A 13,468-nucleotide genomic window follows, 5' to 3' on the forward strand; every position below is an offset into this window, starting at 1 on the left:
AACCGACACAAGATTATATTTTTGTAATTTGCAGTACGTCTGATTATTACACATTTCAAATGGATATGTTAAAGGAAAGCGTTCAATACTAAATTTATGCTCCCCAGGAAGCTTCGCAAAGTGTTGCACCCATATTTTCGTGATATGTAGGTAGAAAATATAATTACAATGACTGAATTGGGTCTCTCTTTTCTGCGAAAAAGCAGTTTAAGAGGGCAAAAGGTCTCTTCAATGTCCGGAAAAAGTTATATATTTCGTCAATCTTTAATATAATCATTAAAAAATGCGTGCATGAATACAGCGAAATGTCAGACACATATAGTAAACATAAAAAAAGGCGAATAAGTAATTTTATTTTGCAGAAAACCACTTTAAAGAGCCAAAAGTCCCTCTCAAATTTGATCGGACCGGCCCTGAAAATATGAACAATTCAAATGAAATTCATACAAAAATAGTAGACTTAAAATACGCGAACAAGTAATTTTTCTTCTCTAAGGGGGCAAAAACTGCGCAACTTTACAATCCTCTCAGAAATCAACAAATCATGAACATTCTGAGAAGAATGATGCAGATTAGAAAGATTAGATAAAGAAAGATTAAAAAGTCATACAAACTAAAGTTAATTTCTTTTCTAGAACTGAAAGCACATACTCACCTATAAGAATTAATAGACATTTCGAAATTTCGCAGTGTGTCACATGGGCACATAATTAATGAAATTAAAGATGATAACAGTGTAAATTCAGGAGCACTTTTCTGTTAAAAATGTTTTCTTCATTTTACACTTTGACAATATAATCTTCATAGTATTGCTAATCAACAACAAATGTAAAGAAAGGTAATGTTTGCAAAACGTACAAAGAATTATTGTTATCTGCCAACAAATATCACATGCCAGAACTGCATTTGTGTGAAAGCAACACTCTACAGTTGTTTGAATCTTTTCGGTTTTGTTGTGAACCCAAATGTGATACCAAAGGGGCTTGAAGACGTGTTCAAACATTGGAGATATAAACTGATTGTGAAATAGTGAGTGTAATTATATTATTATATAAGTGCAAATCAATATCGTGTCTCTGTAAGAGAACTATATCTAAAAACATTGAAGAAAATTCATCCATCGTCGATCAGGTAACATGACGTCCCTCACCTAATGAAAGCCGATTAAGCGATGTTGGTATACAAACAACTGACATTCACTTGATCATATTTCCATATTGAAACGTAAAAAAAAATCTGCCCATTTCTGAAGTTGCTGCTACAAGTGATGAAAGTGGATAACGTACGAAAACATTGCCTGAAAATATAGAATTGGAAATCACGATTATTCCAGAAATCTGTATCAAAGCCAGCTATAACGCCCAGGGAGTTTATAATATGTGTTCATTAAAATTGGAGGAGCATCGTTCATAACAACCTCCTGCTACAGACTTACACTGATAACTGAGACTTACACTGTTTGAATTTAGTACTGAACATCTAATAATTTATAAACTAAGGCAGACACTGATGAACAAAATAGACGTTCACACTCCGATGACAAGGCCACACTGCACACATTCTTATTAGCCTGTGAGAAATTGAAAACTTTGCTGAAAGGTTTTAGCGTATCCGCTGTATAGCCCAGATCTAACATCCTCACACTACTATTTACTTCAGCCTCTTCACGAATTCCTCAATGTTGTATTCCAAATATACCTGTGAAAACCACGTATTCCGTTTAAAGAAACAGCTGTGCTAGAAAGACTGAATACTAGTGTTGCAGAAATAATGACAAATGGGCCGTCGAACAAAATGATAAAATGATATCATAACATTATTATCAAATAGTAATAACTGTATTTTCAATTTTGAGCTCGAAATTCTCAATTATATCATTTCTTAGAACCCCTGAACTCATATTGCTTAACCTCTTAAAACTTCGGTTAACGTTTGTAAATCATACATAACGAACACTGTGGCCACATTCTCTAGCATTGTCTCTTATATAAACAGCTTAACAAAATCAATTGTACATATTCCAAATGTACGGTAAAATGACGTGAAGACTAATAGTTAATTGACATGACTGAAACCGGAGTTTGCTGTAACCAGCAATGGACAAAAATGATTTGTTCAGAAATTCACTGAAGAATTGACATTCACTTCTATGATAGTTCCAAAGATATCATATGGAAATATTAAAATTCCGCTTACTTTTACTAAATCTCACACTTTTAAAATTTACAATGTTCTTTTTACTATTAGGTTACCCATTCTCAGAAAAACATATGCTATAGTAACAATAATTTCTATTTTAAAATAAAATGCACTAAAGAGTTATGATAAATTAGGGGTTTACAAGGTAGAGATTATATGCTCATTTAAATCAAGTAATATGATTATTTTGCATTTTCAGGTTTCTATTTTTCTACTGATAACAGGATGTTTTAATGTTAAGAGTGAAGCTTCCCCGGAATCTTCAGAAAATGGTTAGTATTCAAGATTATTTCATGTTTCAGACTATAGAGTAAAAAGTCGCAAGTTCGATAGTTCGAGATATCAAAAAAGTTTGATAATTTATAGTATTTATTATATATAACCTTAATATAGTTTTAATTATATAAATATAGTTTGCACTCAAAATAATAATATTAATAACAACGGAAACATTCAGCAAGTAATTGATTAAACTTTGGAAGAGACATCACTTCAAAGGATGGAGCTACAGAGTGGTACTAACACCAACATGTATGTATGATATATATTTGTTTCATAAAATTAATCATGCATTAGGTTTTTATGGAATTTGAGAGACCTTTCTCCTTCCCTCCAAGGGAACAGCTGCTCAACATAGGGCAATTGTTGTTAAAAGTCTAACTAACCCACTATTTGGATAGAGTAAATAGACTGTTGTCCAGCTATACCTAACAATTAAGAGATCTTTCAATTAAAACGGAAAAGGCCAAGAAGATGAATGTGTATATCAGAAATGTAAAACAAAATCGCTTCTTTACCTGAATTTAACTACCCTTTTAGTTCCATGATCGGGTCTATATGTAAAGCAAAATTGGAATCCAATATTTATCCTAACAAGAACCGAATTTGGAACACATACACGACAGGACTCTCAGACATTTTAGGAAATATATTCGTAACACACAAATTTGAAAAAAATGTAGTTATTATAACAACTGATTTTACATCGTGCAAAAATGCAACTAAATGGTTCTAGGGTTTCCAAAGCAAAATGTCAAAACCCATCATAGCTTTTTGTTACCTTTTCAAATGAGAATATACGAACATGTCATGGCATTATTCGGAAGTGAGTGGGAGTGGAGTGATGTACCACACTTTACTTTTCATAACAATGTAGTCTGTTTTTACATAGTAAAGAGGGAGTCATATATATGTAATTGACAGAACTAAAATGAAAAAAAAATCATATAGACTATATAAACATAATATATAATAAAGTTTGTTCAATTCGAATAGCACGTAGCCTATGTATAGGTCTGTATGTTACTACCTAAATACATACAAATTAAGAGTGTAATTTTTAGCTATCTCAGTTTTTGTTGTATATAATCAGTTCGGCTTTTCTGTTGTTATTACCTCAGCTACTATTACTACAAAGTCTACTGCTAATACTTAGATCCTAACTAACCCGATTTCTTTACACTTACCTAAAGGTGGAATTAAACAGTTGACGTAAAGAATTTACGACTTTCAGTATAATACTAAATTTGTTATATAACGGCGGTGTCTTTCAGTTTATAAGTTTTCCTACATACTTCAAAATTTTTAAAAGATTTAAGAAATTGCGATTTTTATTATGCATTCAGTATCCAAGAAATTAGATCAATTTGGATCCTTGTTTACCCAATCGAAATACAAGTGATAGGAATCTATACATGTAATTACTTGTTTCAAGACTGATCAAGGAGCATAATGATAAAATATAACAATAAGCGATTTTGTGTTGTGACTTATTAACCCTTATATCTGCATCAAAATCAAAAGCTGTAAAATTTCCGCTATTTATTCCATTTTAATATATGTGTACTGTACCTCAGTGAATCGCGGTTAATTCGGAACAAGTAACATTCTGAGAGAAGCAAAAGGTAATTTACATTTTATGCTATTGAAAAGTGCCATTTTTTTTATTAAGACGAGAGAATAATTAAGAATTCAAACATAGGAATATAGATTATGATGTAAGCAACTTTGTGTTCACATTGAAGTATATAAAACTAATTTTCGACTAAAATGTCATAAAATGATTTCTCGAGGCAAAGTAAGATAAGAAAACTATAATTATCTTAGAACCATAATAGTCTTCTATTGAGGCAGAAATCAATTGAGAACTACTATTGCGTATGGTTTTGTAATATTGTTTCTCATAGTGTGAAAGTTTTGTATCAAAGATCAAGCCATTTTTCATATTTCTTGTGTATTCTAAGAACGTATTCTATTGATCTATAAATTTCGGGGTCAACATTGAATCCATGCAGTTAGGCTTTCGAATAGTCTACCATACCTTCAACGTATGAAACAAAACTCACATGTTTTTATATAACTATTTAAATTTCTGATTCTTCAATTCAAAAGTTCGAAGTTTCTTTTCTTTACGGGAAATAATTATAGCTTATCATGAATTCATCTTTGATTAGGCAAGATGATGAGACAGACGCTGTGAAGAGAAACGTCAGACATCTGTGGTAGAGAAGAGACCTTGTCGTATTGATTATATTGTTTAATATAACGCTGTATGTCTTTCTTATTCTCACTCTGTCAAACATGCACTTAATTACCTTTACTTGTCAAGTAATTGCTTAGGTGAATATGCTACAATGTAAAATTTACTTCTCTATGGGTGTATACTTGTTGTGACTGTTTATTTTATGGTTTCCTTTCAGAAATTGCATTAGGACGTTCTCATGCCGAAGTCAAGAGAGGTAAGTTCTAAGAACTGTCCCACTTTTAACAATTCATCATGTAGTCTAATAATACAGAAATTAAGTATCTTTTACAGATTGTGATTACATGTTTCGATAACTTTAGTAATTGGTTATTATTAGGACTGACTATTCAAAATGGGACATTCCTATCATTTATAGTATAGTTGACAAAATGTAGTAAAGCGATAGCCCCTCTTATACTCACATATTTGAAACTTTAATATGCAACCAGTTATCTGATGCATTGAAAGTTACAATAGAGTAAACTTACTAGAAGTCAGAGGAGAGAAGTAGATATTCGCAGTGGTAATAAGTTTATAGAAATTGTTGTACTGAAACCTTAATTTATTTTGATCTGCTCGAAAGTAAAATTATAATATTCTAGAAAATGTTTGATAAAATGAAAAGAAAATAAACTTTTAAAAATATTTAAAGTCTATCCAAAAATCTATCCAATGAGTTTAAAACTAATTCAAGAGTTAGTAATGAAATTACTAGTTTCCAAATCCAGTAGCTAACATGTGCCCAACTTCTATAGAATAAGAAAATGAAATGGGAAGTAAAGAAAAAGAAAAATATAATCAACATTCTGATATTTTATCAGGTACTCTAATAAGAATATTGTATATATATATATATATAGTGCGTTAGTGCGTTTCACGAATAACACTAAGCCTGTAACGTCTATGTCCGCCTAGCTCCATCACTTCGAGATTCAAAATTCCAAACCAAGAGTTTTAACAATATATATATATATATATATAAATACCAAAAAATGATAATTTCAAAACTGTCAATTTGGATTCAGGTAGACAAAACCCGGAAGAATGAACTTGCTGACGCGGTTCTCATTAACGAAGCAACCACGTAGGATGCCAACCAAATAATCCAATATTTCTTCATATAGGTAAAACTACAGAAACAAATTAAACACAAGTTTTTCAATTTTTAATTAACAATTTTATTCAAACAATAATACGGTAGTGTATATACGCTAAAGCGTTTGAATAACGCATATACACAAAATTGAAATAACAACCAATAAAATCTAGAATGCGTTAAAATCTTTTTTGATTCAAGAATCTAAAGTAGGAAATAATTAGATAATAATACGTCACCTCCAATTTATATTCCACAAATTCTGAGATCAAATCGTTCATAACACAATAATATCTGAATATATAATTTTCTTCTGAATTTTCAAAAGCACGAATCAAACTCAAATATTCAAACTTTAAACAAGATCCGTAGAATTACAAAAAAGTATCGAAATTTACTCTGTATAATAATCTCAAATTTTCTCACGTTAATTCAAAATTCCAAAATTTCCTATTTATGAAAATCCAATATACGGATAATTCCGACAAATTCTCAGTAAATAATTTAACTTTGAAAATACAATATAGTCCTCTAATAATTTTTATTAATTAACATAAAAATTTTGCAGTTCAATTTCTATCAAAACCATCTGACTGTCACAAAACTAGAGCTCATCCGTGGTTAAGCGGTTAGCGTACGCGCCCTTGGCGCAGGAGACCAGAGTTCGATTCTCGGCGGGAGCTCATGTGGTTCGGCTTCCACGTTAATCAGTAGGTCCACGTCTCATATAGCCTCGCTGCTGAAAGAAACGCTAAACTTAAATGCAACTCAATCATAAAGCTAATCATTTGACAACTGGAGCTGGAGCAAAAAAATATTCGTATTCAATTCAACGAAGTATTTGACTAAACACAAATTGTCAAAATACAAAATTAAATTCAAGCTGTACGAGAAGAGTAATTATATCGAAATACTGGAACACTGCATGAAGAATGTCTTTTCATTATTTTCTTCAATCCTCCATTTAAATAATCGCCACAAAATCTGGGAAGGAAAGAAAAAAAAATCAAAAGAACCGAAAAGACAAACCGTTTTTTCTTCCTCAATGGAAATGGATTTCGACACACAACCGGACAACAAAGCAATACCCAAAAAATACGTGAAACGACTAATTTTTCAACTAATAATAAAAATAGACACTCACCTCGTTGTAGATTGCTTATTTTACCTTGATTATTTAGATCTAATGGAACCATCTATCTTTATTATTCTGAACTTAATAAATCTAGTATTACGACAATTTATCGGTTTAGAGCACGTCGAGGTTTTCTTCAAAAGTCCGGTTAAATAAGTAATTTCAGAGAAAGAACAATATAAAATTAGGAAGCCTATAAACAGACAAATCCCACTAATACCTGGCAATAAAGAGAAAATGTCCAGCAATGGAGCCTTTCACTAAACTCAGACTTGTCCACCACAAAATGTCTACTTTGAAACATCTCGCAAGTAAATGGCACCTTAAATTTATGGCTGATATCAATACAATTACTAAATTCAATCCTTTAATTATATTCACAGAGAGTTTGACTATCCATTTCAAAAACACTATCCACTTGGACCACCAGTTGGACCCCCCGGTCCGGCTCTTTTCTCAATATTAGAGATTTCACTATTTTTTCGTTTACTTCTTTTCGATTCACTCCCTGCTGGTTTATAGTGATAACATATTTGCAATCACACCAATTACTTTCGATAATTAACCAAAAAAAATCACACTGGCAGGAAACTTCAAATTGCCCCATGCTGTCAATTTAAACATGAAGCAAACAGTTTCTATACCTCTACGCAGCGAAGCAACGAAAGAGATCCTAGCCTCCAGGCTCCGGATAAAGAACTAATCAACGTAACCAAGTTACGGAGGCTCGTGACCCACACCGAGAGATAGGGCAAACCCCCTACTCGTGCAACTTGCTATTTTCTTTCTTTCTCCAGTTGTCAATAGCATACGATTTTTAAGGCAATCTTCATTCTTTCATTTTTCTTTTTTTATATTTTTCTTTTTTTATTACTTCTACACGGAATAGCCTTTGCTACAATTATGCATTATTAAAATAATAAATCACTTAATATTTCTTTTAATTTTACATTATTTTTCTTGCTTTATTTTTCTTTCTTTCTTCTTTTCCTTTGAACTAATCCATTCTTCGATGATGAAAAATTCTCGACGAGGCGGATCGTTACAAGGCCCATCTTCTGAAGAAGCGAATGCAGATAGAAACATGAAATTTTCGTATCCTTGAAGGGACATAAAAGACAAGATTACGCTGTTATGGAAAACCCACCATGAGATGCGCTCAAGGGGGTTGCAGAGGCTAATTATACTATTTTAAATAGCAATCCCAATCGTGTGGAACCTCATTGGAAAGCTAATGACATGTAGAGACCAGTTCTAGGAACTATTTCTCGCTATCGTGTTTCTATCTATCATGGCGAAGTACTGTCAAAGTGCTCGTAGTTACCCCTCGTAAGTACTGTCGAAGTACTCGTAGTTACCCCTCGTAACCCCTTTCGGTCTCCCTCGTGGGGATTTTCCTATTCGGCATAATGTTGTATTTTGTGTTCCTTAAAGGTTACAAAAGTTTTATGTTTCTACCTCTCTTGGTTTCTTCAGGAGACGCGCCTTAGTATTATGCGTGGAACGTACTTCGACCATACTTACGGATGGCTGCCATGTTGGATAGACACGCTAGCGTCATGTAGTTTCCAAAGCTGGTCTCTACATGTTATTACATTTCAAACGAGGTACTACACGGTGGAGGTTGCTATTGAAATTTTGTAGTTATTCTCCGTAACACCCTTACACCCTTCTGTTAGGGGATTCTCAATATTACCATAATGTTGTCTTTTATGTCCCTTGAAGGTTACAAAATTTTTCATGTTTCTATCTGCCTTCTTTTCTTCAGGACATGGGCATTAGTGTTATGTGTGCTACGTACTTCGACCCTACTTTACGGATGGCCGCCATGTTGGATAGTTACATGGCTAGCGACTTGTAGTCTCCAAAATTGGTCTCTACACGTCTTTACCTTTCAAACGAGATACCACATGGTGGAGGTTGCAATTTAAAAAATTTTAGTTACCCTCATAACCCCTTTGAGCGCACTCATGGTGGGTTTTCTATATGAGCATAATATTGTTTCTTATGTCCTTGAAGGTTACAAAAGGTTTCATGTTTATATCTGCCTTGGTTTCTTCAGAAGACGGGGCTTAAGTGTTATTCGTGGAACGCACTAATATATATATATATATATATATATATATATATATATATATATATATATATATATATATATATATATATAGGGTGGTAGGTAACTCTACCAAGAAACTTTTGGGTAGTGATTCCTTATATGAAATGAAACAAAAAACTTCTGCTAAACATAGGTCGAAAAAGTCTCCTTTCAGTGTTATGAACCGCCGAAAATTCGAAAAAATATTTCGAAACGCTCTGCCTCAGAAACTATAGGACCTATCCCAAGCGGTTTAAGGAATTACACAAGAATTAGTATATGATCTATCTAAATATTCATATTTTAACATCCTCCATTATCGGCGAAATGAATGCGCCATTAGTACTGAAAGGAGTATCCCTATACCTCAACTTCCTTTTTACAGTTCGTTTCGCCGATAACAGACCACGGTAGAACATGGATATTTAGATAGAGCAAATACTAGTTCCTTTGTAATTCCTTAAACCGATTGGGATCGGTCCTTTAGTTTCTAAGGCAGAGCGTTTCCAAACGTGAATTTTCGAATTTTCGGCGGCTCATAACTCTGAAAGGAGATGTTTTTCGTCCCATGTTTATTAGAACTTTTTTCTTTGATTTCATATAAGGAATCACCTCCCAAAGTTTGTCGGTGGAGTTACCTACCACCCTTATATATATATATATATATATATATATATATATATATATATATATATATATATATATATATATATATATATATATATATATATATATATTACTTCTTGGACAATAAATTTTATTTTGACGTTAAAGTTATGTATTTAAATTGTAATTTATATGCATGCAAACAGTGTAGTTATAATTCCCTGTTAATTAGAAATTAAAGTTTTATATTTTTTTTAAGAACGTTGTTAAATATTGATTTGACAATATGACAATATTTATTTGATTGTTAAATATTGAAATATTCCCAAAAAAAGTGTAATCAATATGGAATGTGCGAGTAACTTGCTTAACTGAATTGAAATTCACTATTATTTTCATAAAAAGGGAGAAACGTTTAAAAAAATAAAAAAAAATAGTTCTCAAGTCTCCCCTGGACAGTCGCAAGTCAGCAACGCAATGAGAGAATATTCTATCATTTACCAAAGGTCGTTAATTTAAAATAACTCCCGGAAGGAGAAGTCATATTATTTTAAGTTCTCATTTATCCACTGTTTCATAAAGGGCAAGCAAAATTTTCAATTCTGCTTTAGAAGGCTTAAATTCTACAAAGCATTGATTTGTATAAATTTTAGAAGCGCAGATAAATTTAAGAAAAAATAATTCATTTCGTAACAGCTTGGTCTGTAATTTCCGTTCCTACCTGAATTTATGAAATGTGTCTGCCGTCTGTCTTTAAATCCTCTCAAACAAATAACGCCCATTGCGGGTAGTATTTAACTTTATTAAGAATTTGATAACACAAAAGCTGTTGCCAGTAGTATCTTCATCTATTATTGTGAGGACAGAAACTTCAGGAGAAGAGACAGGCTTGAGCGCTAACAAAATTTCACAAGAGTGATTATACTTCCCACCACCCAATTTCAGAGACGAAATTTTAGATTGGGTAGTTGTAGTCAAATCCCTGCTGCTGAATTTTGTTAGATGTCCAGAAATTTTAAATTTTTCCTTTAGAAATAAAATCAGAAGCCAACATGGGATTAACACTTCAGAATAATTAAACGGTCTCACACAATGGGATATTTGACGTAAGAAAAATATTTCTTTCTTTAATTTATATAATAATACTTTTATTTCAATTTCTTTGCAGAAAGAACACATATCTTGTTGTAATATTTCAGATTTTTGTGACCTCATATTCTTAAATAGAACACGTATATGTTTAAAAAAGACAAGTATTTTTTAAATTCCGAAATCTTTTACGGAAGGCTAAAGAATGACGCTTAATAATACGTAGTAATTACACTATAAAAGAATTAGCTAAAGACACTTTTAATTGACAGTTTGCATTCTATTTGCAATTTTGTCAAGACAACTGATGACTTTCTAATTACTGTCAAAATATATTAAAAATAGAATGTATTCTTACACTACACTAGTTAAAGAGACTGTTATAGACATACAAACCCTCTATAAGATTTTGAAGAGTTGAATTTACCTCGAAGTTTTTGATGTTGATCACTTTTTGTTTTGAATTACCCGTCTTAATACATTATCGCTTGACGTATTCGAGAACTCCATTAATGAATTTGTTTATTTAGTCGAAAGAATGATCCTTCAGTACCTTTCTCAAATATAGCTAGCGTTCATTTTACGATCTAGTCGATTAGGTAATAAGACGGGCAGGATGTAAAAGAAACCCAAGACTATCTGCTAAAGGTAGTCAACTGACGGGACAGTTCTAATATCTTCCAATTATAACATGATATAAACGAATTATTTGTTTCTTCATGCTCATTAACTTCACAATGTAGAAATAAAGTATTGTTTTCACACAGACAATTGTTTATATAATCTTCATAACGACATTTTTTTTTCAATAAGAGAACATATCCGTTATAATTATTATGACATTGGCGTTCTTACAAGGCACCTAATCCAACATTAACGACTGGTTGTTGTACTCTCATGGTATACAGGTATTTAATATAGGTCATTTTAAACCATTATGTAGGTCACATCACCTAGTACACTGTAAAATATGTGATTATGATATTCTCATTCTTACTCGTATGATATTCTTTTAAATTGTTAAGTCATCACTTATAAATTTTGCTTTGTCATAATTTTTAAAATTTACAGCATTTCGTAATCAAATCAAATTTTTTGCTCTTTGAGTAGAACGGTGATGGAGATTTATTATTAGACATAAATATGTTATTTTATTCTTGAAAATATCTAAATACATTTACCTAAATGTGAATAAAATAATAATATTTTTTAAAAAAAGGGTCGATTATAAGGTGCCCTACATTCAACTTAAGTACAATATGTTTCACACGAGTGCAAAGAATGAACTTAAATTAAGATTGACTAGAAGGCTTACTGTTAGATAAATGTGTTCTTCACTAGTGAAAAGTGCAAAAACATTTGTTTTGACGTGGGTGCTGAGAACAAACTGATGTTAAAACTGTCGATTCAGGCATACCGAAGAAGATTTATCGTTAGGTTACAAAGTGGAACGTTTTGAGATTATTAAAATATTGTGACTCACTTTTGTTATTTAACGATATAAATCTGTTAAATATCGTCATGTACATGAGGAACCACCATGTAAGAGTCAATATATTATAGGCAAAAGACCGAGCGAAGTAGCTTAAGTGATAGAGTGTTGGCTTCGTATTCTGGAGGTCGTGGGTTCGATTTCCGCTGCCGACAATCCTGACTGAAGTTTTCCAGGGTTTCCCTTAGTTCTACCAGGCAAATGCCGGGATTTTACGTACTAATCAGGTCCTGATTGTTACCTCCCCAAATCCTTTTCATTGTTGTTGTTGTTGTTGTTAGATATCCAGTATGAAATGATCTCTGACCTGCATCTGGTAGTTGTTAAATAAATCAATCAATAAAAAAGTAATATTCAAGACTTGTCAAAAAATGATACGTTGTAGAGACTCATCTGATCTTTTTATTTAAATACAGATTGACGCTCATGATACTCATGATATATATATATATATATATATATATATATATATATATATATATATATATATATATATATATATATACAATTTAAAAAATGTGTTATCTCTTTGTTCGCAAGAAGCAATTGAAAAACTTAACAACTTCAAATTAATTATTTACACCGCCAAAGTATAATCTCTTCTACTCCTCCTCCATCTCTATTACCATTTCATGACAGAAATCCGGAACTTGAATACAACAGTTAATATGTGTCTTTATTGTGTCTAGAATAGTGGTTTCCAACAGAAAAAATACTTTGTGATAGTTGTACATTGTAACCAAGTGATACATCATTCTTGATGCGCAAGTGAAATTAAATTCGAAAGTCATGTGTGGATACAAATTACGAATGATATTGTTAAAATTTGATAGTGAATCATATTCGTAAATGACCAGAAAATAGGACACTTGGCAAACAAAATGGGAAAATCATTATATTGTATTAGTAGTCGACATTTTTATATAACAAAACTTGCTTAACACTTGCCCAGCGAAGATACTAAAAATAACGTATCCGAGGGCCCATTTTTGACCTATCAATATTTTAATTGCTTTTTATAGAGATCATAGTATTATTACTAGATTTCCAGTTAATTCAAAACTTGATATTTGTGATGAGCATATTGGTCTTCAGTGGCAGATCTAGAAGGTAAAAACTGGAGGGAAGCGGCCAGAACTCAGACTATGATAGCTTCAGCACTTTCTTCTTGCTGTCTAATCAGTTCACGAAATATCGCATCTGAAGGTTTCAAAAACTTTCGCTTGGATATT

General features: G+C 32.0%; 1 protein-coding gene across 1 annotated transcript in view; it reads left to right on the forward strand.

Moving 5' to 3' along the window:
• The window catches only part of LOC145683721 (uncharacterized), a 118,152-nt gene that overhangs the window by 50,946 nt on the left and 53,738 nt on the right, over positions 1 to 13,468 (forward strand). The window contains exons 2-3 of the mRNA XM_081755193.1: positions 2,399 to 2,471; positions 4,899 to 4,937. Coding sequence (XP_081611319.1) covers positions 2,399 to 2,471; positions 4,899 to 4,937 — 112 coding nt within the window. The remainder of the gene's footprint in view (positions 1 to 2,398; positions 2,472 to 4,898; positions 4,938 to 13,468) is intronic.

Source organism: Thermobia domestica, chromosome 4, assembly GCF_964235325.1.
Source record: "Thermobia domestica chromosome 4, izTheDome1.hap1.1, whole genome shotgun sequence".
Lineage (NCBI taxonomy): Eukaryota > Metazoa > Arthropoda > Insecta > Zygentoma > Lepismatidae > Thermobia > Thermobia domestica.